The sequence below is a fragment of the Vigna umbellata genome, chromosome 10 (assembly GCF_029865625.1).
Source record: "Vigna umbellata cultivar VRB3 chromosome 10, Vumbellata_1.0, whole genome shotgun sequence".
Taxonomy (NCBI): Eukaryota; Viridiplantae; Streptophyta; class Magnoliopsida; order Fabales; family Fabaceae; genus Vigna; species Vigna umbellata.
Window position 1 is genome coordinate 7507823 of NC_142174.1, and position 25558 is coordinate 7533380.

The 25558-nt window shown below is 41.4% G+C and overlaps 1 protein-coding gene across 2 annotated transcripts in view; it reads left to right on the forward strand.

The window, feature by feature from the left end:
* Nucleotides 1–25558, forward strand: part of MSH1 (MUTL protein homolog 1) — a 59079-nt gene that overhangs the window by 32397 nt on the left and 1124 nt on the right. For both annotated transcript variants that reach the window (XM_088100524.1, XM_088100525.1), the window contains 6 exons: nt 2214–2420; nt 2511–2767; nt 2878–3021; nt 13253–13310; nt 13640–13936; nt 24861–25553. In XM_088100524.1, coding sequence (XP_087956650.1) covers nt 2214–2420; nt 2511–2767; nt 2878–3021; nt 13253–13310; nt 13640–13936; nt 24861–25553 — 1656 coding nt within the window. The remainder of the gene's footprint in view (nt 1–2213; nt 2421–2510; nt 2768–2877; nt 3022–13252; nt 13311–13639; nt 13937–24860; nt 25554–25558) is intronic.

Sequence of the window (25558 nt, forward strand, 5' to 3'; positions counted from 1 at the left end):
GATGAGTGACGGGATCAACAGTAGTAGTTGAAAGCTAAGAGCTACAAAACTGCAGGAACTACACTAAATCCTCATCAATGATGGATGGGTGACGGGATCAACAGTAGTAGCTGAAATCTACAAAACTGCAGGGACTACACCCATATATGTGACTTGCAGTGTCTTGGAAACGTACTCCCCTTAGTGTGAAGGACGAAAATGTGGAATATCACAGTTGCTGGACCACTAAAACAAAACAAAATATTAAGCTACAATGCTGAAACAAAGACATCAAAGATCCAAAGATACGTTGGAGGTCCAAAATTCTTTGCTGGACAACTCCCAAGTGGTGATACTTAGCCGTGTATCACAAGAAGATCGGGCTAAACTCTAGCCCAAGAAGAACTGACGCAGTTGCGTCTGTCTGAGGCGGTAGCGACTGCAGCGGCGGTTGACTACTATAAAACTGTAGGGACTAAATTGCCATCACTAACTGATGGGGCCTGTAGTGGCTGGAAGCGACAAAACTACAAGGACTGCCATTACTAACTGACGAGGTGATGGGGGCCTACAGTGGTTGGAAGCAAACGGCGCGGGACAGCGGCAAACGGCGCGGGACAGCGCATCAGCAGCTGAGACGAAGCACACAACGCAGAAGTGGCATCAGCAGCTGAGACGAAGCACACAACGCAGAAAGGAAGGTCCGACGATGCGGAACGTGCGGCGAGATGAAGATGCTTTGAAAACAGACGAAGATGGCAGCAATGGCTGCTCTGGAAGGTCTGAACAGAGAGAGGGAGGTCCGGCGAGACAACCGGCAGCGTCGCGGTTTGATGCCGATGCTAGGAAGGCGGCGCGTGACAAACACGCACCCGAGATCTGACGGAGAAGAAGCGGCGCGTGGCGGCGCGTGGGAAAGAGTCAGACGCCGGCACCGGTGGGGTTGGTCGTCGCGTGAAGAGGCGAACCAGATCCAGTGGTCGCCGGACGGAACTGTGACGGTGGCCGGCGACAAGGCGGCGGCGGACTGGCCGGAAAGAAGCGTTGCGTGGCGGCGCGTGACTGAGAGGTGGCTCTCGAAACCGGCGTGGTTGGTCGTCGCTCGAAGAGACGGTCCAGATCCGCAGGTCACCCGTCGAAACTGTGACGGTGGTCGGCGGTGGCGATGGCAACGGCAGCGACGGCGACGGTGGCGGCGGCGACGATGGCCGGAGTTAGCAGTGACGGCAGCGGAAAGTGGCGGCGACAGCAGTGGCACACTGGGTTTGGACTGGTGCTGACTGTGACAGAGATTTAAGAAGAAAAAATGGACTGCCCACTGAGATTTTAGGGGCTGCCGGCGGCCATGGCGGCCGACCGCCGGCAGATAGCAGAGACCACCAGAAGAGGATCAGAGAACTTGCTCTGATACCATGTTGAATATAGTGAAAAACTATATTTGAATTAATCTCCCTTGTGTAAAATACACACATAAGGTTCTCTATTTATAATAGAAGAAATATGGGCTAAGCCCAAAATACAAATGAGAAATAATAACAAAGTAACTAAAAAATAACTTTATTGAAATAAAAGGAGGGATTGTTTCTCCGGTAGGAAATTGGGTTAACCAACTTCTCAAAACATATTAACTAAAGGATGACCCATAAATATTTTTTTATCTCTATAGAAGGAATTGTTTGTAATGGTGTAAGTTGTATGCATGTCATTGACTAATAATGAGAAAAATTTGTCAAGATATTTCTTTATTTGATGTAATAAAATCATATCCTATTTCCATATATGTTAGACTTGAAGAGCTTATAATTAGTTCAAAACTGTTTTATTTCACTTAAACCGCTGATACAACTTACTACTATATTTATAATAGAGTACAGAAGTGTAGAATACAAAAGGTCAGGAAACCCTAAAACCTAATAGATGAGTTCCCCTACATAAGTATTAATAATAATAAAGAACATTACATTTGAACACTCCTCCTCAAGCTTGAGGGTAGTGTCAACAATTAGATTTTCTTACTCCGTATTGTGTCAACAGGCTATAGATAAAGTGTGTATTGTAAATATCCTTGAATAATAGGGATCTATTATTTCTAGTGTTATTATATTCCAAAATTAGTTTTCCAATCTTATATATATATATATATATATATATATATATATATATATGATTTACTCTTACCCATAAATAATTCTACCCTAATATTTTAGACTACCCTAATGTTATTTTGTTTCCAGGTTGCTGGATGTGAAGTTGCATCTAGTAAGATTGGTGAAATAATCTCTCTGGATGGTGGGAATGATCAGAAAGTCAACTATTTCTCTCTTATTCCTCATGAATTTTTTGAAGATATGGAGTCTAAATGGAAAGGTCGAATAAAAAGAATCCACATAGATGACGTGTTTACTGCAGTGCAAAAAGCAGCTGAGGTCTTGCACCTAGCAGTAGGTCTATGTAACTCATCTTGTCTGTACATGTTTGCATATTTGGAGTCTTGTTTATGCAACACTAATGTTGTCCCAACATTGTTACAGGTCACTGAAGATTTTGTTCCTGTTGTTTCTAGAGTAAAGGCTACTATAGCCCCACTTGGAGGTCCTAGGGGGGAAATTTGTTATGCTCGTGAGCATGAGGCAGTTTGGTTCAGAGGCAAACGCTTTACACCAAATTTGTGGTCTGGTAGCCCTGGGGAGGAACAAATTAAACAGCTTAGGCATGCTTTAGATTCTAAAGGTAAAAGGGTTGGGGAGGAATGGTTTACCACACCGAAGGTTGAGGCTGCATTAACAAGGTACCTTTTTTATGAGTAATTGTATCTTATTATTATTATTACTTTATTTTGTCAAACTACTGTAGTTCTTTTTGCTAAATCATATATGTTGATAAGTTTATCTGTTGAAGGTACCATGAAGCAAATGCCAAGGCAACAGAACGAGTTTTGGAAATTTTAAGGGAACTCGCTACTGAATTGCATTACAGTATAAACATTCTTGTCTTTTCATCCACACTACTTGTTATTACCAAAGCTTTATTCGCTCATGCAAGGTTTGTAAACATTTGCAGTTGCTTCTGCTGTACTTTTTTGGATAAAATGCAATGGTATTTTTCTTTTTGGTGCATTAATTTTTTTAAGTGGGTTTTATTAGATCTGTTTAAGCTACAAGTATCTGTCTTAAGTTTGTTGATTAAATTTAGTTTCATTAGAAAATATTTAATGGGCATTTGTCTCCCAGGGCTCACAAACAATAGTTTTGTGATTTAATTCAAGTCATGGGAAAACCTGAAACAATATTATGAAAATTGTATATTGCATTATATGATTTTGTTCAATATTTATGCAGGTGGACAGCAAAATAAGTTCGTAAAGTTTAGTGTTTACAACAGTTTATGCAAGGAATGTAGGAGAGAATCTGATAGATTCTTTTAGTACAAGAATCTATCTAACACTCACTCAACACGAACTTGCAAAGACAACAAAGAACAAAACTGTATATTCCTCTTGTATTCAAAGAACATTATAAGAACAGCACTCAACTCTCATGGGAGCACTCTTCCTCTACAGGAACAACCTCCTGTTTTTACAAGAAAATATCAGAAGCTAACCCCTTTATAAAAGTCCACAACCTTTTTGATAAGGTTCCCTTAACTGTTAGCAGGGTCACTAACAGTTAAACACACTTCCTAACCTCCTAACCGCCTAAACATCCTATTACTTTCTCTTCCTCCTCTCATACACTCTTAACACTCTATCAGAATTAAAGAATAGAAAACCAAAGAATGAATATCTAATCTGAATAACATCTTAACAAAAACTAGTATTTTATTGTCATATAATAAGAGCAGTTTTTTTAAATAGGAGCAGTAGTTAAACAAATATTTAGGAATGGGAAGACAGCATGGAAGTTGTGCTATCAGTCTCATGGTGTACATTGTTAGGAACTTCTACATCACTTGCCTTAATTAGTGTTATCTGACAGTTTCATGTAATATCAATTGGTTTCAAGATGAAATCTGACATGGTATCTGTTAGGGAGTGGAGAGTTTATGAGAGGAGAAGGAAGAGTTACTGTCGTATCTATTTTAGCAGTTAGGAGAGGCAGGAAGTTAGGAATTGTATAAACAAAGTTTTGTACTTTGTTTTGGGTAGCTTTTGACATTAGTTTGTATAGACAGGAATGTTTGTCCTGTGGAGGGGGATTAGGCTCCCATATATTGATTGTACATTGAACTCTGTTACATTGAATACAAAATACCATTCTCTTACAGTTGGTTTTCTTGTTTGTGAGTGTGCGTGCAAGCCATAGTTTCATTGGCAGAGGACTGGAAGAGGAGCTGGGATTACCCATTGAGGACACACCACCTTACCAGGTGAGTCTAGGAGATGGGCAGAGGAAAAAGACCAGGGGTTGTTGTAAGGAGGTCATGATCAACATAGGGTAAACCGAGATAGAGGATAGGTTTCATGTTTTTGAATTAGGGGGAATGGATATAATCCTAGGGGTGGAGTGGTTGGCCAAGCTGGGAGAAGTGACCCTGAATTGGGGAGAGTTGACGATGGTGTTTAGTCAAGGGGGAAAGAAGGTGGTCATAAAAGGGGATCCCATGTTGGCTAGAAGATTGGTGGAGCCCGAAGCTTTACTGAAGATGAAGGAAGTGGAGGCATGGATGTTGGTGTGGAATTTAGGGCAGATAGGAAGAAGAGAGGAAGATACCGACTGCCAGGGGCTGACAGGGAGACACCAAGAGGAATTGAAGCAGGTTCTGGAGATACATTCAGAGGTCTTCCATGAACCCAGGGGATTATCTCCAAACAGAGGGATGGTGCATCAAATACCCCTCAAGGAAGGGGTTGACCCTGTGAATGTGCGCCCATATAGGTACCCACACGTGATGAAAGGTGAAATTGAGAAGCAAGTGGCGGAAATGTTGAAGACAGGGATTATCAGACTTAGCACCAGCCCGTATTCAAGCCCAGTTATATTAGTCAAGAAAAAAGATGGCAACTGGCGTTTCTGTGTGGATTATAGGGCGTTAAATCGGGCTACTATACCCGACAAGTTTCCAATCCCCGTTATAGAAGAATTACTGGATGAGTTCATGGTGGATTTGAAGGTAGGATACCACCAGATTCGGATGGGAGAAGGGGATATACATAAAACAACCTTTAGAACTCACCAAGGCCATTATGAGTTCATGGTGATGCCTTTTGGTCTCACCAACACACCAACAACCTTTCAAAGTGCCATGAACAACTTGCTGCAACCTTATTTGAGGAGGTTCGTGTTAGTATTCTTTGATGACATCTTGGTTTACAACCAATCATGGGGAGAACATTTGAAGCATGTGGGGCAGGTGTTGAGTAAACTGAGCAGAATAACTGGGTGGCGAATAGAAAAAAATGTGAGTGTGTTGGAGATATCTGGGGCATCTAATTTCAGAGAGGGGACTAGAAATGGATCAAGAAAAGGTAAAAGTAGTGTTGGAGTGGGAAGAACCCAGAACTCTAAAGGCTTTGAGAGGGTTCTTGGGCCTTACAGGGTACTACAGGCGTTTTGTAAGGGACTATGGTAAAATTGAAAAACCCATGACTGAGTTTTTGAAGAAGGGGCAATTCGCGTGGACAGAACCAGCTAGTGCTGCAATGGCCAGGTTGAAGGAAGCTGTCACCATTGCACCAGTGTTGATCCTGCCTGATTTTAGTCAGCCCTTTCACATAGAATGCGATGCATCAGGTGGAGGGGTAGGGGCAATTCTTACCCAAGGAAAAAGACCCATTGCTTTCTTTAGCAAGACTTTATCAGAGGGATCTTTGAACAAATCGATATATGAAAAGGAGCTTATGGCTTTAGTTATGGCTATCCAACATTGGAGACCATATCTCCTAGGCAGAGGTTTATTGTGCACACTGATCAAAGAAGCCTCAAATATTTGTTGAAACAACGGATCACTACACAGAATCAACAAAATTGGATGGCTAAACTATTGGGGTATGACTTTGAAATTCTGCATAAATCAGGAGCAACTAACAAAGTGGCGGATGCGTTGTCACGAAAAAAGGAGGAAAATGGGGAGGATGAGAAGGAATTGAGGGTGGTGGCAAGGCCTTATTGGCAGGACTTTCAGGAGGTTTTGATGGAAGTTGAGGAGGATTAGGCATTGGTAAAGGTGATAGAAGATATCAAGAAAGATCCTAATTTACATCCAGCCTTCACTGTAGAGCATGACAGGTTGCATTATAAAGGGAGGCTGGTGCTTTCAGCTAGTTCAGCCTGGATTCCCAAGCTCATAGTCGAGTTTCAAATGACAAATACATGGGGGCATTCAGGTATTTACAAGAATTACCGAAAGGTAGCCCAATCACTGTATTGGATGGGGATGAAAAAGTCAGTCACTGATTTTGTTGCTGGTTGTTTAGTATGTCAACAACATAAATATTTAGCATCTTCTCCTCAAGGACTGTTACAACCTTTACCCATACCTCACGTTGTTTGGGAAAAAGTGAGTATGGATTTTATAGTCAAACTGCCTAAGTCCCAGGGGTATGATGCTGTGCTGGTGGTAGTGGATCGCCTGAGCAAATATGGTCATTTTTTACCTTTGAAACATCCTTATTCAGCACGCACCATAGTAGAAGTGTTTGTTAGGTAGATAGTCCGACTACATGGGGTGCCAGTCTCCATTGTTAGTGATAGGGACCCATTGTTTTTGATAGGGACCCATTGTTTTTGAGTGTTTTCTGGAAGGAGCTTTTCAAGATGCGAGGGACACAACTGAAGATGAGTACTGCCTATGAACTTGAATCAGATGGGCAAACTGAAGTTTTAAACAAGATTTTGGAAGGCTATTTGAGGTGTTTTTGCTCAGAGCAACCAAAAAGCTGGAGTACAATACTTCCTTGGGCTGAGTATTGGTATAATACTAGCTATCAAGGTGCAGCGAAATGCACCCCTTTGAGACTGTTTATGGCAGAGCTCCTCCCTCCCTAAACAGGTTCATACCAGGAGAAACTCCTGTAGAAGCAGTAGGACAGGAGTTGCGGACTCGGGATGAAGCCCTTAGGCAGCTTAGATTCTATTTAACCCGAGCTCAGGACTTGATGGCAAACTATGCGACTAGAAAGAGGAAACCAATGGATATTGTTAGATGTTAAGATGTGTGTTTCTGTTATTTGGGCTTAGTCTATTATGTATTAAGGGCATTGGCCCATATCTTACAATATAAATAAATTACCCTATGTGTATGCAACACACACAAGGGATATTCTCTCCCAATCTTCTCTATTTCTCATATGGTATCTAGAGCACAGGAATAGTTCCAGTCAACTCCACGGTCTCCGGCACCCCTCACTGCCGCCGTCGCTGCTGCTGCCGCCGTCGCCGTCGCCGTCGTCGCCGTCGCCGTCGCCGTCGCCGCCGCCGCCGCCGCCGGAGTTCCAGAATCGACCGGCGACCACACCATCGGAATCGTCTCGGCCGGGCGACCACCGTCGTACGAAGATCGCGGCGAACGGACCTCCCACGCGCCTCCACGCGCCGCCGCAAGAGTCGCCGCTGCCGCCGCTGCCGCCGCGCGTGCCGGCGCGTCGCCGGAGCTTTCCGCCGCCGATCAGCACCGCCGTGATCGCCTCCTCGCCCTCTTTCTGGATCTGTGGTCGTTGCGTCAATCGGAGCACTTTGAATTTTTAGGGTTTCTCCTTCCCTATGGCGTCTTCCTCGTCTACAAACACCTCTATTGGTGGCTCATCTTCTGATCCTTCAATATATACCAATTATGTGAATGTACACTTGTCCATTGACAAGTTAGATGGCACAAATTATGCAACATGGGCGTCCGACATCAAACTTTGGTTGAAGAGTCAAGGGTACTTAGATCATCTTACTCAAAATGTGACTACTGCTCCCATAGATGACACTTCCCGCTGGATGAAAATTGATGCTCAGTTGTGCATTGTTATAAAGTCCACCATTCACTCCTCACTGAAACAAATGTTTCGATCCTATGAAACATGTTCAGAAGTATGGGCACAAGCGAAGTTGTTATACACCAATGACACTCAGCGTCTTTATGGTGTTTGTCAGGACCTATTAACTGTTATTGGTCCGCGCAATCCTGGTCCTATGGCAGAATATTTGGGTAAAATTCATGCCCTTCTTCATGACTTTAATGATATATTACCTCCTGCTTCCACTCCTGCTGAAGAATTGGAACAGCGATCAAAGTTCTTCATGTTGTTGGCATTATACGGACTCTCTGATGATGTTTCTCATGTCCGTGATCAGATTTTGGGTTCTCCTGTCATACCCAACTTTACTTCTACTTGTTCTGCTCTTTTGCGTATACCGAGCAAACCCGTCACTGAGACATCCCCTCATACTGATGATTCCTCTGTTATGGCTGCTCAACGTGATGATCGAAGTCGGTCTCGCAAGCCAAGTAAAGGACGTCCAAAATGTGACCATTGTGGCAAGTTAGGCCACAAAATTGATAGATGTTATGCTCTCCATGGACGTCCTCCTCGACCTGTAGCAATGGCAAATTCTGATCCACCTCCCCGATCACCGTCTGCAGACCATCCTACTTCATCTAATATCGTAGACAAACCTGCAATCTTTAACGAATTTCTCAAATGGTATGAGGATCATCAGCACTCTGGTTCCACTACATCTGCATCTGTTGCACGTACAGGTACACCTTTTGTTGGTCTAACTCACTCCCTTGGACCTTGGGTCCTTGACTCAGGCGCCACAGATCATATCACTGGTAACAAGTCCTTGTTTTCTTCCTTGTCATGTCCGAATAATTTACCCTCAGTAACAATGGCTGATGGGTCTAGAGTCTCATCTCATGGTATTGGTACTGTTAATATTTTTCCATCCATATCCATCGATCATGTACTTTATGTGCCTGGGTCTCCCTTCAACTTATTGTCCATTAGTCGTTTAACTCGTACTCTTAATTGTGTTATTTCGTTTACTAAAGATTCTGTTTGGTTGCAGGACCGGAGTTCGAAACACATGATTGGCACAGGATGTGAGTCTCATGGCCTTTATCATCTCCGCCCTTCTCCACATGTTGGCGTTGTCATGGAGTCACCATCCCTTCTTCATGCTCAGTTCGGTCATCCCAGTCTTGCCAAACTACAACAACTTGTCCCAAGGTTGTCCACATTATCAAGTTTGTCGTGTGAGTCTTGTCAGTTAGGGAAGCATACTCGTAGTTCCTTTCCTCGTAGTGTCTCACAACGGGCGTCGTCTCCTTTTTCATTGGTTCATTCTGACATTTGGGGACCTAGTCGTGTTAAGTCCATTTTAGGTTTTCAGTATTTTGTTACCTTTATTGATGACTATTCCAGATGTACTTGGTTATTTTTAATGAAGAATCGTTCTGAGTTGTTTTCTATTTTTCAATCTTTTTTCAATGAAATAAAAACACAGTTTGGGGTTTCTATTCGAAATTTACGTAGTGATAATGGCCGTGAATACCTTTCTCAACCGTTTAAACAGTTTATGGCTTCTCATGGCATTCTTCACCAAACCTCATGTGCTTATACCCCTCAACAAAATGGGGTGGCTGAGCGCAAGAATAGACACCTTATTGAAACAACTCGTACACTTCTTATTCATGGTCAAGTACCCTCCCGTTTTTGGGGTGATGCAGTTCTCACAGCATGTTATCTTATCAACCGCATGCCATCTTCCGTCCTAGATAACAAAATCCCTCATTCTATCTTATTTCCTCAAGACCCTCTGCATCCATTACCTCTTCGAGTTTTTGGGTCTACATGTTTTGTTCATGATTTTAGTCCTGGTCTTGATAAGTTATCTCCTCGGTCTCACAAATGTGTCTTCTTAGGATTTCCACGGTCACAAAAGGGCTATAAGTGTTTTTCCCCTTCCCTCAATCGTCATTTTATCTCTGCTGATGTCACTTTTGATGAGTCTTCTTTTTACTTTTCACATCTATCTTCTAGTTCTGTACCTCTCCCTGTTACTGTTGATATTCCTCTTATATGTGATCCTCCTGGTGATGCTCCACCCATTTTGTCTTCTCCTTCTTTAGACTCTCCTTCACCACAGGATCATCCTTCACCTCCACCCCTTCAGGTTTATAGTCGCCGTAATCGTCTCCCTCATGACTCACTTCCGGTGCCACCTCATGTGTCTCCTCCGGCTCCAGCAACTGAGTCTGACTTGCCTATTGCCCTCCGTAAAGGTATACGCTCTACCCGTAACCCTTCCCCCCATTATACTGTTCTTAATTACAACAGATTATCTCCATCTTTTTATACTTGTCTCTCATCCATTTCTTCTGTGTCAATTCCCAAATCTGTGAGTGATGCCTTAACTCATCCTGGTTGGCGTCAAGCTATGATGGATGAATTAAGTGCTTTACAGGAAAGTGGAACTTGGGAGCTGGTCCAATTACCATCTGGAAAGTCTGTTGTTGGTTGCAGGTGGGTGTATGCTATCAAGGTTGGTCCTGATGGCACGATTGATCGTCTGAAAGCTCGACTGGTTGCCAAAGGCTACACACAGATTTTTGGTTTGGATTATGGTGATACTTTTTCTCGAGTGGCAAAAATGACCTCTGTTCGCCTCTTCATTGCCATGGCCGCTCTTCGCCAATGGCCTCTTTACCAACTTGATGTCAAAAATGCTTTCCTCAATGGTGATTTGCATGAAGAAATTTATATGGAGCAACCGCCTGGCTTTGTTGCTCAGGGGGAGTCATCTGGATTGGTATGTCGTCTTCGCAAATCCTTATATGGACTAAAACAGTCTCCTCGGGCCTGGTTTGGTAAATTCAGTTGTGTTGTTCAACAATTTGGTATGTCTCGCAGTGAAGCAGATCATTCGGTGTTCTATCGCCACTCGAGTGCTGGATGTATCTACTTAATAGTGTATGTCGATGATATTGTTCTCACAGGAAGCGACTATCTTGGCATCTCTCAGATGAAACAACACCTTTGTCATCATTTTCAAACCAAAGATCTTGGCAAACTCCGGTACTTTTTGGGTATTGAAGTAGCACAATCCAATGATGGTATTGTCATATCTCAGAGGAAGTATGCGTTAGACATCTTGGAGGAAACAGGGTTAATGAATTGTAAATCTGTTGAGACACCTATGGACCCTAACATCAAACTCCTACCAAATCAGGGGGAGCCTTTCTCAGATCCTGAACGGTACAGAAGACTAGTTGGTAAATTAAACTATCTTACTGTTACGCGTCCTGACATTTCTTTCGCAGTTAGTGTGGTGAGTCAATTTCTAAACTCCCCATGTGAAGACCATTGGGAGGCAGTTGTTCGCATACTGAAGTATATTAAAAGATCACCTGGAAAAGGTTTGCTATATGGCCCTAACAACGATACAAAAATTGTTTGTTATTCAGATGCTGATTGGGCTGGTTCCCCTTCTGATAGGAGGTCTACTTCTAGATATTGTGTCTCTATTGGTAGCAACCTGATATCTTGGAAAAGTAAGAAGCAAAGTGTTGTGGCAAGGTCTAGTGCAGAAGCAGAATATAGAGCTATGGCATCAGCTACTTGCGAGCTTGTGTGGCTTAAACAATTGCTTAGTGAATTGAAATTTGGAGATGTCACTCACATGATACTTATATGTGATAATCAAGCTGCTCTCCATATTAGCTCTAACCCTGTCTTCCATGAGAGAACCAAACACATTGAAGTTGATTGTCATTTCATTCGAGAAAAAATCATATCCGGAGATATCAAGACTGAGTTTGTTAACTCAAGCAACCAGTTGGCAGACATATTCACTAAGTCCTTACGAGGACCTAGAATTGATTATCTTTGTAACAAGCTTGGAACATATGATTTATATGCTCCAGCTTGAGGGGGAGTGTTAGATGTTAAGATGTGTGTTTCTGTTATTTGGGCTTAGTCTATTATGTATTAAGGGCATTGGCCCATATCTTACAATATAAATAAATTACCCTATGTGTATGCAACACACACAAGGGATATTCTCTCCCAATCTTCTCTATTTCTCATAGATATTAAGGTCAAGGATTGGGTATATTTAAAGATTAGACCCCATCAATAGACTTCTATGCCCTCAAGACTGCATCCAAACTTGTCAGCTAGATATTTTAGGCCATCCCAAGTCATACAACAAGTAGGGGAGGTAGCCTTCAAGCTCCAATTACCTGACACATCCAGGATACATCCTATATTCCATGTGTCTCAACTAAAGAAGGCAGTGAGCACGAAGAGTGTGGAGAAGGAACTGCCAACATACCTGCAGGTAGAGGGGCCAACATTTTGGCCCATCAGAATTCTGGACAGAAGGCAGATACAACAAGGGGAAGAAATGGTGCAACAGATATTGATTGAATGGCATGAAGAAGGTAGAGATGGAGCGACTTGGGAAGATGCACTAACTATCAAAGACCAATATCCAGATTTCAACCTTGAGGACAAGGTTGATCGTCAGGCAGTGGGTAATATTTGGGAGTGGAGAGTTTATGAGAGGAGAAGGAAGAGTTAATGTCCTAACAGTTTTAGCAGTTAGGAGAGGCGAGAAATTAGGAATTGTATAAATAGAGTTCTGTACTTTGTTTTGGGTAGCTTTTGACATTAGTTTGTATAGACAGGAACATTTGTCCTGTTGAGGGGGATTAGGCTCCCGTATATTGATTGTACATTGAACTTTGGTACATTGAATACAGAATACCATTCTTTTACAGTTGGTTTTCTTGTTTGTGAGTGTGAGTGTTTGTCATTGTTGGGTTTCATATTCAGAAACCTAACAGTATCGGAGACTATAACTCCTCTTAGTAATCACCTCTACTGGTAGGTTCTCCTGATTTGGAAGACTTCTATATAAGGTGGGTGTTGGGAAATCCCACATGGTCTGCCTCAATCCTTGGTATGTGGCTTATATATTTGTTGTGTAACTTCACTTAATACCAATAGATTTTAGGATGAAATCTGATATGGTGTCATAGAGTATAGCTCATCTTGATAATTGCATATTGTGATAGGCTCTCTTGATGTGGAAGACATATGTGGGAAGACATATATGCTTGCTTTTCTTGGGTTGTTTATGGAAAATGGTGAATAAGTGGTCAGGTTAATTGTTATTATCTTGGTTTCTTTAATAAATTAAGCCTACCACAAAATAATCATTCTTCACTTTTCAGAATCTTGTGGAATTCTTCTGTTTTGAAATCGGTGGTTGTAAAATGTAATGTAACCAATCAATGTTTTATAATACTGAAATGGTGAAATTATTTACTTGATGCCTTTCAGTGAAGGGAGAAGAAGGAGATGGGTTTTTCCAACACTTGCAGATTCGAATGGGTTTGAGGTAGTATGTAATAACTTGATAGTGCTGTTATTTTTATTGATGGATAATGTTTATGTTTGCAGAGAATAAACTTATGGATTGTTCTCTGTATATTGTACACTCTTGTAACTGAGTTGTATCTTGGTCAGATAGTTACAGCTGTTAGGCGGTTACAATGATTCCATTGATTAGGCAGTTAAAACGGTTATCGTTGTTAGACAATTACAACTATATCTCAGTCCTCTGAGCATAGATGTGTAAATGTGTTTCTCTATCACCTAATGGCAGTTATTTTTATTCATAACTTGTTTGGGTTTGAGAGTTGATGGCTATATGTTAAATTGTTACAGGATGTAAAATCGTCGGACAAAACCCATGGGATGAAGATAGTTGGTTTATCACCATATTGGATCCACATCGCAGAGGGTGTTGTGCGTAATGATGTTGATATGGAATCATTATTTCTTTTGACAGGACCGAATGGTGGTGGGAAATCAAGTTTACTTCGTTCAATTTGTGCTGCTGCACTACTTGGGATATGTGGACTCATGGTTCCTGCAGAATCAGCCGTGATTCCTTATTTTGACTCCATCACACTTCATATGAAGTCATATGATAGTCCAGCTGATAAAAAGAGTTCCTTTCAGGTTTGATATTTTCTCATGCTTTTGTCTCATGTTCATCCATAGTAAAATATTATACAATTCTGATTACACCCAAACCCGAAGCCAGAGTGTTCAAATATGGACGGAAAGCAAGAATGAGGTCATAACCAGGATGAATACCCACTTATGAAGTATTCATAGATAAAGCTTCTTCCCAAACGAACTTAATTACCAACACTTGAAAATGGATTATTCTATGACTTCCAAGGATGTTGGCCTTTACTTTTTGCAATACCTTTTTACCATTTTCATAAACACAATACTAATGTGTTGTTTACTAGAGAAAGTAGTGTATGCTAGAAAACAAGAATATGATGTCATATGTTAAGAAGTAAACTTTAAGCCTAACTCAACCCTACAAAACCGGCTTGTAAGGTGAGGTTTGCACCCACTTATATACTATAAATTGGATTTATCTCTAGTCGATGTGGGACTTCCAACACTCCCCTACGCCGAGGTATATACATCTCGAGCGTGTGACTAGACATTAATGGGTGGTTCGATAGTGGCTTGATAGTGGGTGGAACAATATTTCCACACAAATCTCGATAGGATAGGCTTTAACCTGACTCTAAGACCATGTTAAGAAGTGAACTTTAAGCCTAACTCAACCTCACAAAACTAGCTTGTAAGGTGAGGTTTCCACCCACTTATATACAATAAATTGACCTTATATCTAGTCGATGTGGAACTTTCAACACATCATATGGTCAGTAGCTCCGATGTCACAATCTAAAGATCCTTAAGAATGGTATTAGACATTAAAGTCATTGCTAGTCCTAAGGGTTTGTCTTAAGTTTAGTAGAAAATAATATTTGTCTTATTGAGTCTGTTACGTATCCGAGTAGGAGATGTAACGAAATCACCCTCTCACACACTCACAACAAGCAAATATTATCGTAATAATATGTTTAGTCCTCTTGTAAAACACTGGATTTGATTCAATGTGGAGAGCAACTTGATTATCGTAATACATCTTCATCTGTCACAGATGTTAAGCTCTTGAAGGAATTGCTTTCCCATATAAGTTCACATGTCAGTGACACCATTGCCCTATATTCGACTTCAGCTGTTGATCAAGCTACTAGATTCTGTTTCTTACTTTTCCATGAAATAATGTTTCCTTCCAGGAAAACACAATATCCGGTAGTGGACCGTCTATCAATAGGCGAACTTGTCCAGTCTACATTACAGTACTCAGATACCTGAATGCTTCCTTTATCTTCATATAACAACCCTTGCCCAGGAGTCTTTTTCACATACCTTAGAATGCGAATGATAGCATTCCAATGGTCAACACATGGAGCCTGCATGAACTCACTAACCACTCCAACTGCAAAAGATAGATTTGGCCTTGTAATAGTGAGATAAAAAAATTTGCCAACCTATACCTCTCAAGATCAGAGAATAATTCACCTTCTTTTGTCCTTAATTTCTGGTTTGGGTCCATGGGATTGTCTACCGGTTTGCAATCAATCATGCCTGTTTTTTGTAATATATCAAGAGCATACTTCCTTTTGGAGATTACAACTCCATCTTTTGACTAAGCTGCTTCAATGCCTAAGAAGTATTTAAGACTTTCAAGATCCTTGGTTTGGAAATGTCTACACAAGTACTCTTTCAGTTGAGATATTCCAACGACATCATTTCCTGTAATGACTATATCATCAACATATACTATTAAGTAAACATAATGACAATAAAAAACCGAATGGTTTGTTTCACTGGGTTTTAGCCCAAAGTTTTGAACAATAGAGCTAAACTTTCCAAACCAAGCACGTGGTAATTGCTTGAGGCCATATAGAAATTGACGAAATTTGCCGACCATACCAGATTCCCCCCTGAGCAACAAACCCAGGAGGTTGCTCCATATAAACTTCTTCCTCAAGATCACCATGGAGGAAGACATTCTTCATATCTAATTGATGAAGTGGCTAGTGACGAATTGCTGTCATGGCAAGGAAGAGGCTAATAGTAGTCATCTTGGCTACAGAAGAGAAAGTGTCATAATAATCAAGACCATAAACCTAAGTGTAACCTTTTGCAATTAACCGAGCTTTGAGTCGATCAGTTTCACCATCAGGGCTGACTTTAACTACATACACCCATCGGCAACCAATGTCCTTTTTTCCTGGCGGAAGTGGTACGAGCTCCCAAGTATTACTGTGGTCAAGAGCCTGCATTTCTGCAACCATGGCTTGTCGCCATCCAGTGTGAGCAAGAGCTTCATTCACATTTTTGGGTATAACCACTAATATATTGAGGATAAAAGAGAGTAATAGGAAGGCAACAATCTGTGATAGCTAAGAAAATTATAAATGGGATGTGGGTTGCGAGTAGACTGAGTACCTTTTCTGAGAGTAATGGGCCAACTTGAATCAGCTTCACCAGGAGACGTGGTATGAGGTGACAAGGGAGAAGAATCTGAAGTAGGGTATTCACCATTGTCACGGAGAGGTGGACTATCCATCGGGGTCCTGTGTTGGATGACATTAGTATCTGGAGAGATGGGTGCAGGAGAAATTTGATCAAGACTTGGATTGACAGAGACATGTAATACTTCTTAGTTTCAGGAGAGTAACACCGATATCCTTTTTGAAGTCGAGAATAGCCTAAGAAGACACATTTGAGAGTGTGAGCGAAGAGTTTGTCTAGTCCTGGAGACATGTCATGAACAAAACACACACAACCAAAAACTCTGGGAGATGTGTGAAATAAAGGATCATTAGGAAACAAAATGGAGAAAGGGACTTTATGATTGAGAGAGGTGGAGGGCATCCTATTAGTAAGATAACATGCAGTTAAGATGACATCCCCCAGTGATGGACAAGAATATGCACTCCAAGGAAAAGGGGACAGACAATTTCAACCAAGTGTCTATTTTGGAAGGAAAACCATGCAAGGAGTAGCAATTCTCTTGAGTATAACCATCCTTTTACAATATGTGCATTGAGGATGTCCCCGACCTCCTTGTCCTCCTGCTTTAGGGCCGCGTCTTCCTTTTCCTCGTGTGGCAACCATGACAAATGGTTCCACTAGTTCATGAGCTTCCTGAGTTTGAGGTACCGGGACACGCAGAAGGCAAGTGGTCAATGTTTCCATGGAAGGGACGTCATGACTGGTCAGAAGTTGATCTTTGATATGATCAAAGTCTGGATGTAGAGCATGAAGGATCAATACCATATAATATTTGTCTAGTTTCTTGATATCCTCCAATGAGTCCACTTCCAAAAACATCCTTAGTTCTTTGACAACAGATTGGGCTTCGGTCATGAAGGATACCATATCATGGTCTGCCATTTTAAGAGATGCAAGCTTGTTTGCCATGTCATAGAGATGTTGAATATCGTTGGCATGAATGCTTTGAGCTTTCTTCCAAGAGGAGTGACAAGTATTGAAAGCTCTAAGAGACATAAGAAGTCTGGGTTCCACTGATTGCCATAACCGGGCACATAACTAGAAATCTGCTTGTTTCCATTGATCAGCTTTGTCATCATGTACATGGGTGCCATCTTGCTCAAGGTGATCATAATGACTTTGGCCAAGAAACCACATCTCAACGTCAATAGACCAAGATAGGTAATTTTTGCCATTTAACTTTTCAGAAGTGATTGAGGGACTTCTAGAAAATGAAATGGCACTTTCAGACGCCATTTCTTATCAAGGGTTAAAGAACCAGCTAGGAAAAACCGAAAAACCCTAGGTGACTTTCAAAAGGGTTGCTTTTGGACGTTATCGAAACAAGGTTTTGAGGGGCAGAACAAAGAGAGGAGAGTCTAGCAACAACTATGGATTTGGCGGTCTAGCAAGCCGAAGGTGACATGAGAGCAACACGCGCCTGTTCGCGGCACACTGAGATGCTTTGCATGATGGCGTGTGAAGGAGAACTGGACTCCGGCATCGGTGGGGTTGGCCGTTGCGCGGAGAGACGAACCAGATCGGATGGTCAGTGGACGAAGCTGTGACGGTGGCCGGTGTTGGAGGGTCAAAACGGTAGAGAACAGAGATTAATGGTGCTGGATGGTGACAAACTGCTGTGGATAGCTACAAATAGTTGTAAAACAATGTGGAACAATGGTGGACAGCGGGAAACAACGTTGGACAATTGTGGATAGCAACTATAGGTGTCGCCAAGAAGACTAGACCGAAACTAGAGCGGAATCGATCCGCTCTGATACCAACTTGAGATTGAAACTATAAAATATATTTCTAGAGGGCTTAATCAATCCCTGTCACTTTCATCTATTTATAATAATGTTCTGATACAAAAGTACAAGGAAGATTAAGGGTATGTCCTAGACACCTAGGTGCAGACCTAGATACTACACATAAAGACTAGTACACTACCCTTAAGTAGGCTTAATGGTGATACATAGGTGCAATTATTCTAACAATCTCGACACTCCCTTTCAAGCTAGTAAATAACTCTTCTACAATTTCAGGTTGGATATAATTCTCTCGAAGATAATGCGGTTTTAGCCCCTTGGTAAATATGTCTACAAGTGTCCTTGAGTAGACACTGTCATGCTTTCCTTTGAAAAGTGTTTGTCCACTTCAATGTGTTTGTTTCTTCCAATATAATCTACAACCATAAATGTCAGAAGCTCTTAAATTATGTTGCAGTTAATATTTCCTTGTATAATTTTAGTTACAGAATTAGGAGTTTTAATTACATTTCATAATTAGGAGGATTACTAGACTGGTGGTATATTTATATCTATTGTACAAGATCATTGATTGTGAATTGCAGAGATAGATTACATCCATCATAGATTAGCATTTTCAATAAGTATGTCTATGTATTCTATTTAAGAGCTGTGAGAAATAGAGAAGATTGGGAGAAAATATCCCTTGTGTGTTTAGCATACACATAGGGTAGTTTATTTATATTGTAAGATATGGGCCAATGCCCTTAATACAGAATAGACTAAGCCCAAATAACAGAAACACACATCTTAACATCTAACACTCCCCCTCAAGCTGGAGCATATAAATCATATGTTCCAAGCTTGTTACAAAGATAATCAATTCTAGGTCCTCGTAAGGACTTAGTGAATATGTCTGCCAACTGGTTGCTTGAGTTAACAAACTCAGTCTTGATATCTCCGGATATGATTTTTTCTCGAATGAAATGACAATCAACTTCAATGTGTTTGGTTCTCTCATGGAAGATAGGGCTAGAGCTAATATGGAGAGCAGCTTGATTATCACATATAAGTATCATGTGAGTGACATCTCCAAATTTCAATTCACTAAGCAATTGTTTAAGCCACACAAGCTCGCAAGTAGCTGATGCCATAGCTCTATATTCTGCTTCTGCACTGGACCTTGCCACAACACTTTGCTTCATACTTTTCCAAGATATCAGGTTGCTACCAATAGAGACACAATATCCAAAAGTAGACCTATCAGAAGGGGAACCAGCCCAATCAGCATCTGAATAACAAACGATTTTTGTATCGTTGTTAGGGCCATATAGCAAACCTTTTCCAGGTGATCTTTTAATATACTTCAGTATGCGAACAACTGCATCCCAATGGTCTTCACATGGGGAGTTTAGAAATTGACTCACCACACTAACTGCGAAGGAAATGTCAGGACGCGTAACAGTAAGATAGTTTAATTTACCAACTAGTCTTCTGTACCGTTCAGGATCTGAGAAAGGCTCCCCCTGATTTGGTAGGAGTTTGATGTTAGGGTCCATAGGTGTCTCAACAGATTTACAGTTCATTAACCCTGTTTCCTCCAAGATGTCTAACGCATACTTCCTCTGAGATTTGACAATACCATCATTGGATTGTGCTACTTCAATACCCAAAAAGTACCGGAGTTTGCCAAGATCTTTGGTTTGAAAATGATGACAAAGGTGTTGTTTCATCTGAGAGATGCCAAGATAGTCGCTTCCTGTGAGAACAATATCATCGACATACACTATTAAGTAGATACATCCAGCACTCGAGTGGCGATAGAACATTGAATGATCCGCTTCACTGCGAGACATACCAAATTGTTGAACAACACAACTGAATTTACCAAACCGGCCCGAGGAGACTGTTTTAGGCCATATAAGGATTTGCGAAGACGACATACCAATCCAGATGACTCCCCCTGAGCAACAAAGCCAGACGGTTGCTCCATATAAATTTCTTCATGCAAATCACCATTGAGGAAAGCATTTTTGACATCAAGTTGGTAAAGAGGCCATTGTCGAAGAGCGGCCATGGCAATGAATAGGCGAACAGAGGTCATTTTTGCCACTGGAGAAAAAGTATCACTATAATCCAAACCAAAAATCTGTGTGTAGCCTTTGACAACCAGTCGAGCTTTCAGACGATCAATTGTGCCATCAGGACCAACCTTGATAGCATACACCCACCTGCAACCAACAACAGACTTTCCAGATGGTAATTGGACAAGCTCCCAAGTTCCACTTTCCTGTAAAGCACTTAATTCATCCATCATAGCTTGACGCCAACCAGGATGAGTTAAGGCATCACCCACAGATTTGGGAATTGACACAGAAGAAATGGATGAGAGACAAGTATAAAAAGATGGAGATAATTTGTGGTAATTAAGAACAGTATAATGGGGGGAAGGGTTACGGGTAGAGCATATACCTTTACGGAGGGCAATAGGCAAGTCAGACTCAGTTGCTGGAGCCGGAGGAGACACATGAGGCGGCACCGGAAGTGAGTCATGAGGGAGACAATTACGGCAACTATAAACCTGAAGAGGTGGAGGTGAAGGAAGATCCTGTGGTGAATGAGAGTCTAAAGAAGGAGAAGACAAAATGGGTGGAGCATCACCAGGAGGATCACAGATAAGAGGAATATCAACAGTAACAGGGAGAGGTACAAAACTAGAAGATAGATGTGAAAAGTAAAAAGAAGACTCATCAAAAGTGACATCAGCAGAGATAAAATGACGATTGAGGGAAGGGGAAAAACACTTATAGCCCTTTTGTGACCGTGGAAATCCTAAGAAGACACATTTGTGAGACCTAGGAGATAACTTATCAAGACCAGGACTAAAATCATGAACAAAACATGTAGACCCAAAAACTCGAAGAGGTAATGGATGCAGAGGGTCTTGAGGAAATAAGATAGAATGAGGGATTTTGTTATCTAGGACGGAAGATGGCATGCGGTTGATAAGATAACATGCTGTGAAAACTGCATCACCCCAAAAACGTGAGGGTACTTGACCATGAATCAGAAGTGTACGAGTTGTTTCAATAAGGTGTCTATTCTTGCGCTCAGCCACCCCATTTTGTTGAGGGGTATAAGCACATGAGGTTTGGTGAAGAATGCCATGAGAAGCCATAAACTGTTTAAACGATTGAGAAAGGTATTCACGGCCATTATCACTACGTAAATTTCGAATAGAAACCCCAAACTGTGTTTTTATTTCATTGAAAAAAGATTGGAAAATTGAAAACAACTCAGAACGATTCTTCATTAAAAACAACCAAGTACTGAAATACTGAAAACCTAAAATGGACTTAACACGACTAGGTCCCCAAATGTCAGAATGAACCAATGAAAAGGGGGACGACGCCCGTTGTGAGACACTACGAGGAAAGGAACTACGAATATGCTTCCCTAACTGACAAGACTCACACGACAAACTGGATAATGTGGACAACCTCGGGACAAGTTGTTGTAGTTTGGCAAGATTAGGATGACCGAATTGAGCATGAAGAAGGGATGGTGACTCCATGACTACGCCAACATGTGGAGAAGGGCGGAGATGATAAAGGCCATGAGACTCACATCTTGTGCCAATCATGTGTTTCGAACTCCGGTCCTGCAACCAAACAGAATTTTTAGTAAATGAAATAATACAATTAAGAGTACGAGTTAAACGGATAATGGACAATAAGTTGAAGGGAGACCCAGGGACATAAAGTACATGATCAATGGATATGGATGGAAAAATATTAACAGTACCAATACCATGAGATGAGACTCTAGACCCATCAGCCATTGTTACCGAGGGTAAATTATCCGGACATGACAAGGAAGAAAACAAGGACTTGTTACCAGTGATATGATCGGTGGCGCCTGAGTCAAGGACCCAAGGTCCGAGGGAGTGAGTTAGACCAACAAAAGGTGTACCTGTACGTGCAACAGATGCAGATGTAGTGGAACCAGAGTGCTGATGATCCTCATACCATCTGAGAAATTCGTTAAAGATTGCAGGTTTGTCTACAGTATTAGATGAAGTAGGATGGTCTGCAGACGGTGATCGGGGAGGTGGATCAGAATTTGCCATTGCTACAGGTCGAGGAGGACATCCATGGAGAGCATAACATCTATCAATCTTGTGGCCTAACTTGCCACAATGGTCACATTTTGGACGTCCTTTACTTGGCTTGCGAGACCGACTTCGATCATCACGTTGAGCAGCCATAACAGAGGAATCATCAGTATGAGGGGATGTCTCAGTGACGGGTTTGCTCAGTATACGCAAAAGAGCAGAACAAGTAGAAGTAAAGTTGGGTATGACAGGAGAACCCAAAATCTAATCACGGACATGAGAAACGTCATCAGAGAGTCCGTATAATGCCAACAACATGAAGAACTTTGATCGTTGTTCCAATTCTTCAGCAGGAGTGGAAGCAGGAGGTAATATATCATTAAAGTCATGAAGAAGGGCATCAATTTTACCCAAATATTCTGCCATGGGACCAGGATTGCGCGGACCAATAACAGTTAATAGGTCCTGACAAACACCATAAAGACGTTGAGTGTCATTTGTGTATAACAACTTCGCTTGTGCCCATACTTCTGAACATGTTTCATAGGATCGAAACATTTGTTTCAGTGAGGAGTGAATGGTGGACTTTATAACAATGCATAACTGAGCCTCAATTTTCATCCAGCGGGAAGTGTCATCTATGGGAGCAGTAGTCACATTTTGAGTAAGATGATCTAAGTACCCCCGACTCTTCAACCAAAGTTTGATGTCGGACGCCCATGTTGCATAATTTGTGCCATCTAACTTGTCAATGGACAAGTGTACATTCACATAATTGGTATATATTGAGGGATCAGAAGATGAGCCACCAATAGAGGTGTTTGTAGACGAGGAAGACGCCATAGAGAGGGAGAAACCCTAAAAATTCAAAGTGCTCCGATTGACGCAACGACCACAGATCCAGAAAGAGGGCGAGGAGGCGATCACGGCGGTGCTGATCGGCGGTGCTGATCGGCGGCGGAAAGCTTCGGCGACGCGCCGGCACGCGCGGCGGCAGCGGCGACTCTTGCGGCGGGCGCGTGGGTGGTCCGTTCGCCGCGATCTTCGTACCACGGTGGTCGCCCGGCCGAGACGATTCCGATGGTGTGGTCGCCGGTCGATTCTGGAACTTCGGCAACGGCGGCGGCAGCGGCGACGACAGCGGCAGTGATGGGTGCCGTAGACCGTGGAGTTGACTGGAACTATTCCTGTGCTCTAGATACCATATGAGAAATAGAGAAGATTGGGAGAAAATATCCCTTGTGTGTTTAGCATACACATAGGGTAGTTTATTTATATTGTAAGATATGGGCCAATGCCCTTAATACAGAATAGACTAAGCCCAAATAACAGAAACACACATCTTAACATCTAACAAGAGCAATTGCTCCTCCATGAATAATGTTAGAAACAATTTTTTTTGTAAAGTAACAATTCACATATTCCTTGAGCCATTGCTCAATATTATGCTTCAGTACTAGATCTAGTTACTACACTTTGTATTTTACTTTCCAAGTTACTAGGTTTCTACCTAAGGAGGTGCAATATCCCGTAGTGAACCTTCTATTTATAACTGAGCCTGCATAATCAACATTAATATATGCCTCAAGACTAATGTTCTTGTTTCTTTTGAACAAAATTCCTCTTCTTGTTGTCCCTTTCAAATGCTAGGCAATTCTAAGAGCATCTTGTAAATGTATTTCATTTGGTTGATCCATAAATTGATTGACTAGACTAATAGCAAAAGCAATATTTGGTCTAATGTGAAATAGATAAATAAGTCTTTCCACAAGTCTCTGGTACATTTCTTTATCCACAATTGCACCCTCTGCACTTCCCATCTTTGTATTTGGATCAACGGGTGTACATGTTGGTTTGTATGCTGTTTCATCGGTTTCCGTAGCAGGTTAATAATGTATTTTTGCTGAAATATAAATATCCCTTTCTTGGATTGAGCTACTTTCATTTTCAGAAAATATTTTAACTTTCCTAAAATCTTGAATTCGAACACTTTGGTAAGGCCTTGTCTCATCCTTTGTTGCTCCTTTTTGTCATTCCATTAACAATGATATCATCCACGTAGACAAATAAACTGTTACTCCCCCTAAATCAGAATGTTTGACAAATAAAATGTGGTTCCCTTGGCTCTATTTATATTCAAGGCTCATCATCACTTTGGTGAATCTCCTAAACCATGGTTGCAAACATACTTACAAGCACAGTTTGTAGACATACTTACGAAGGGGTTGAACAAGAGTAACTTTGAGAACATTATGCCCAAGTTGAGAATGGGGAACACTTATTCACCAGCTTGAGGAGTGTCTAGATATTTTTGGAAGTTTAGATATTATTCCCATTGGCTTTAATTCTGTAAATTTGTTGTATCTTGATTTTATAACTAGCATATCAATACCACAATCTCAGAAATTTGTTTCCTAGGCTGTGCTACTTTCCTAAATTATCCAATCAATCTATGTATATATATCAGATGCATGTAATGACACTAAATAAGAGAGAAATTGTTTTGTTCTAATTTTGGGATGAATTATCAAGATAGGGGAAGTCAACATCATTATCCATAAAATTAAATACTTTTCTGTGCTTTATGGAATTACAGTTTTCATAATTACCTTGAACATTTCATCCATCTTTTTTGTATTTGTTTCAGGTGGAAATGTCAGAACTTCGATCCATCATTGGCGGAACCACCAAAAGGAGCCTTGTACTTGTTGATGAAATTTGCCGAGGAACAGAAACTGCAAAAGGGACTTGTATTGCTGGTAGCATCATTGAAACTCTAGAAAGAATTGGTTGTCTGGGTGTTGTGTCCACTCACTTGCATGGAATATTTACTTTGCCCCTAAACATCACAAGCACTGTGCGTAAAGCAATGGGCACAACGTCCATTGATGGACAAATAATGCCTACGTGGAAGCTGACAGATGGGGTCTGTAAGGAAAGTCTTGCTTTTGAAACTGCCATTAGGGAAGGAATTCCTGAGCCTATTATCAGAAGAGCTGAATATCTTTATCAGTCAGTTTATGCTGAGGAAAATTTCCCAAATGAAGACAAGTTTTCTACTTGCAACAATTTTAATAATTTGAATACAACACGTCTTCATTCTAAAAGGTTCTCATCAGGAGCTAATCAAATGGAAGTTTTACGCCAGGAAGTTGAAAGAGCTGTCACTGGGATATGCCAGGATTATATATTGGAACGGAAAAGCAAAAGGATTGCATTGGAGCTTCCTGAGATAAAATGTCTCTTAATCGGTACAAGGGAGCTGCCACCTCCATCGGTTGTAGGTTCTTCATGCGTCTATGTGATTTTAAGGTCAGATAAAAAGCTCTACGTAGGAGAGGTAAA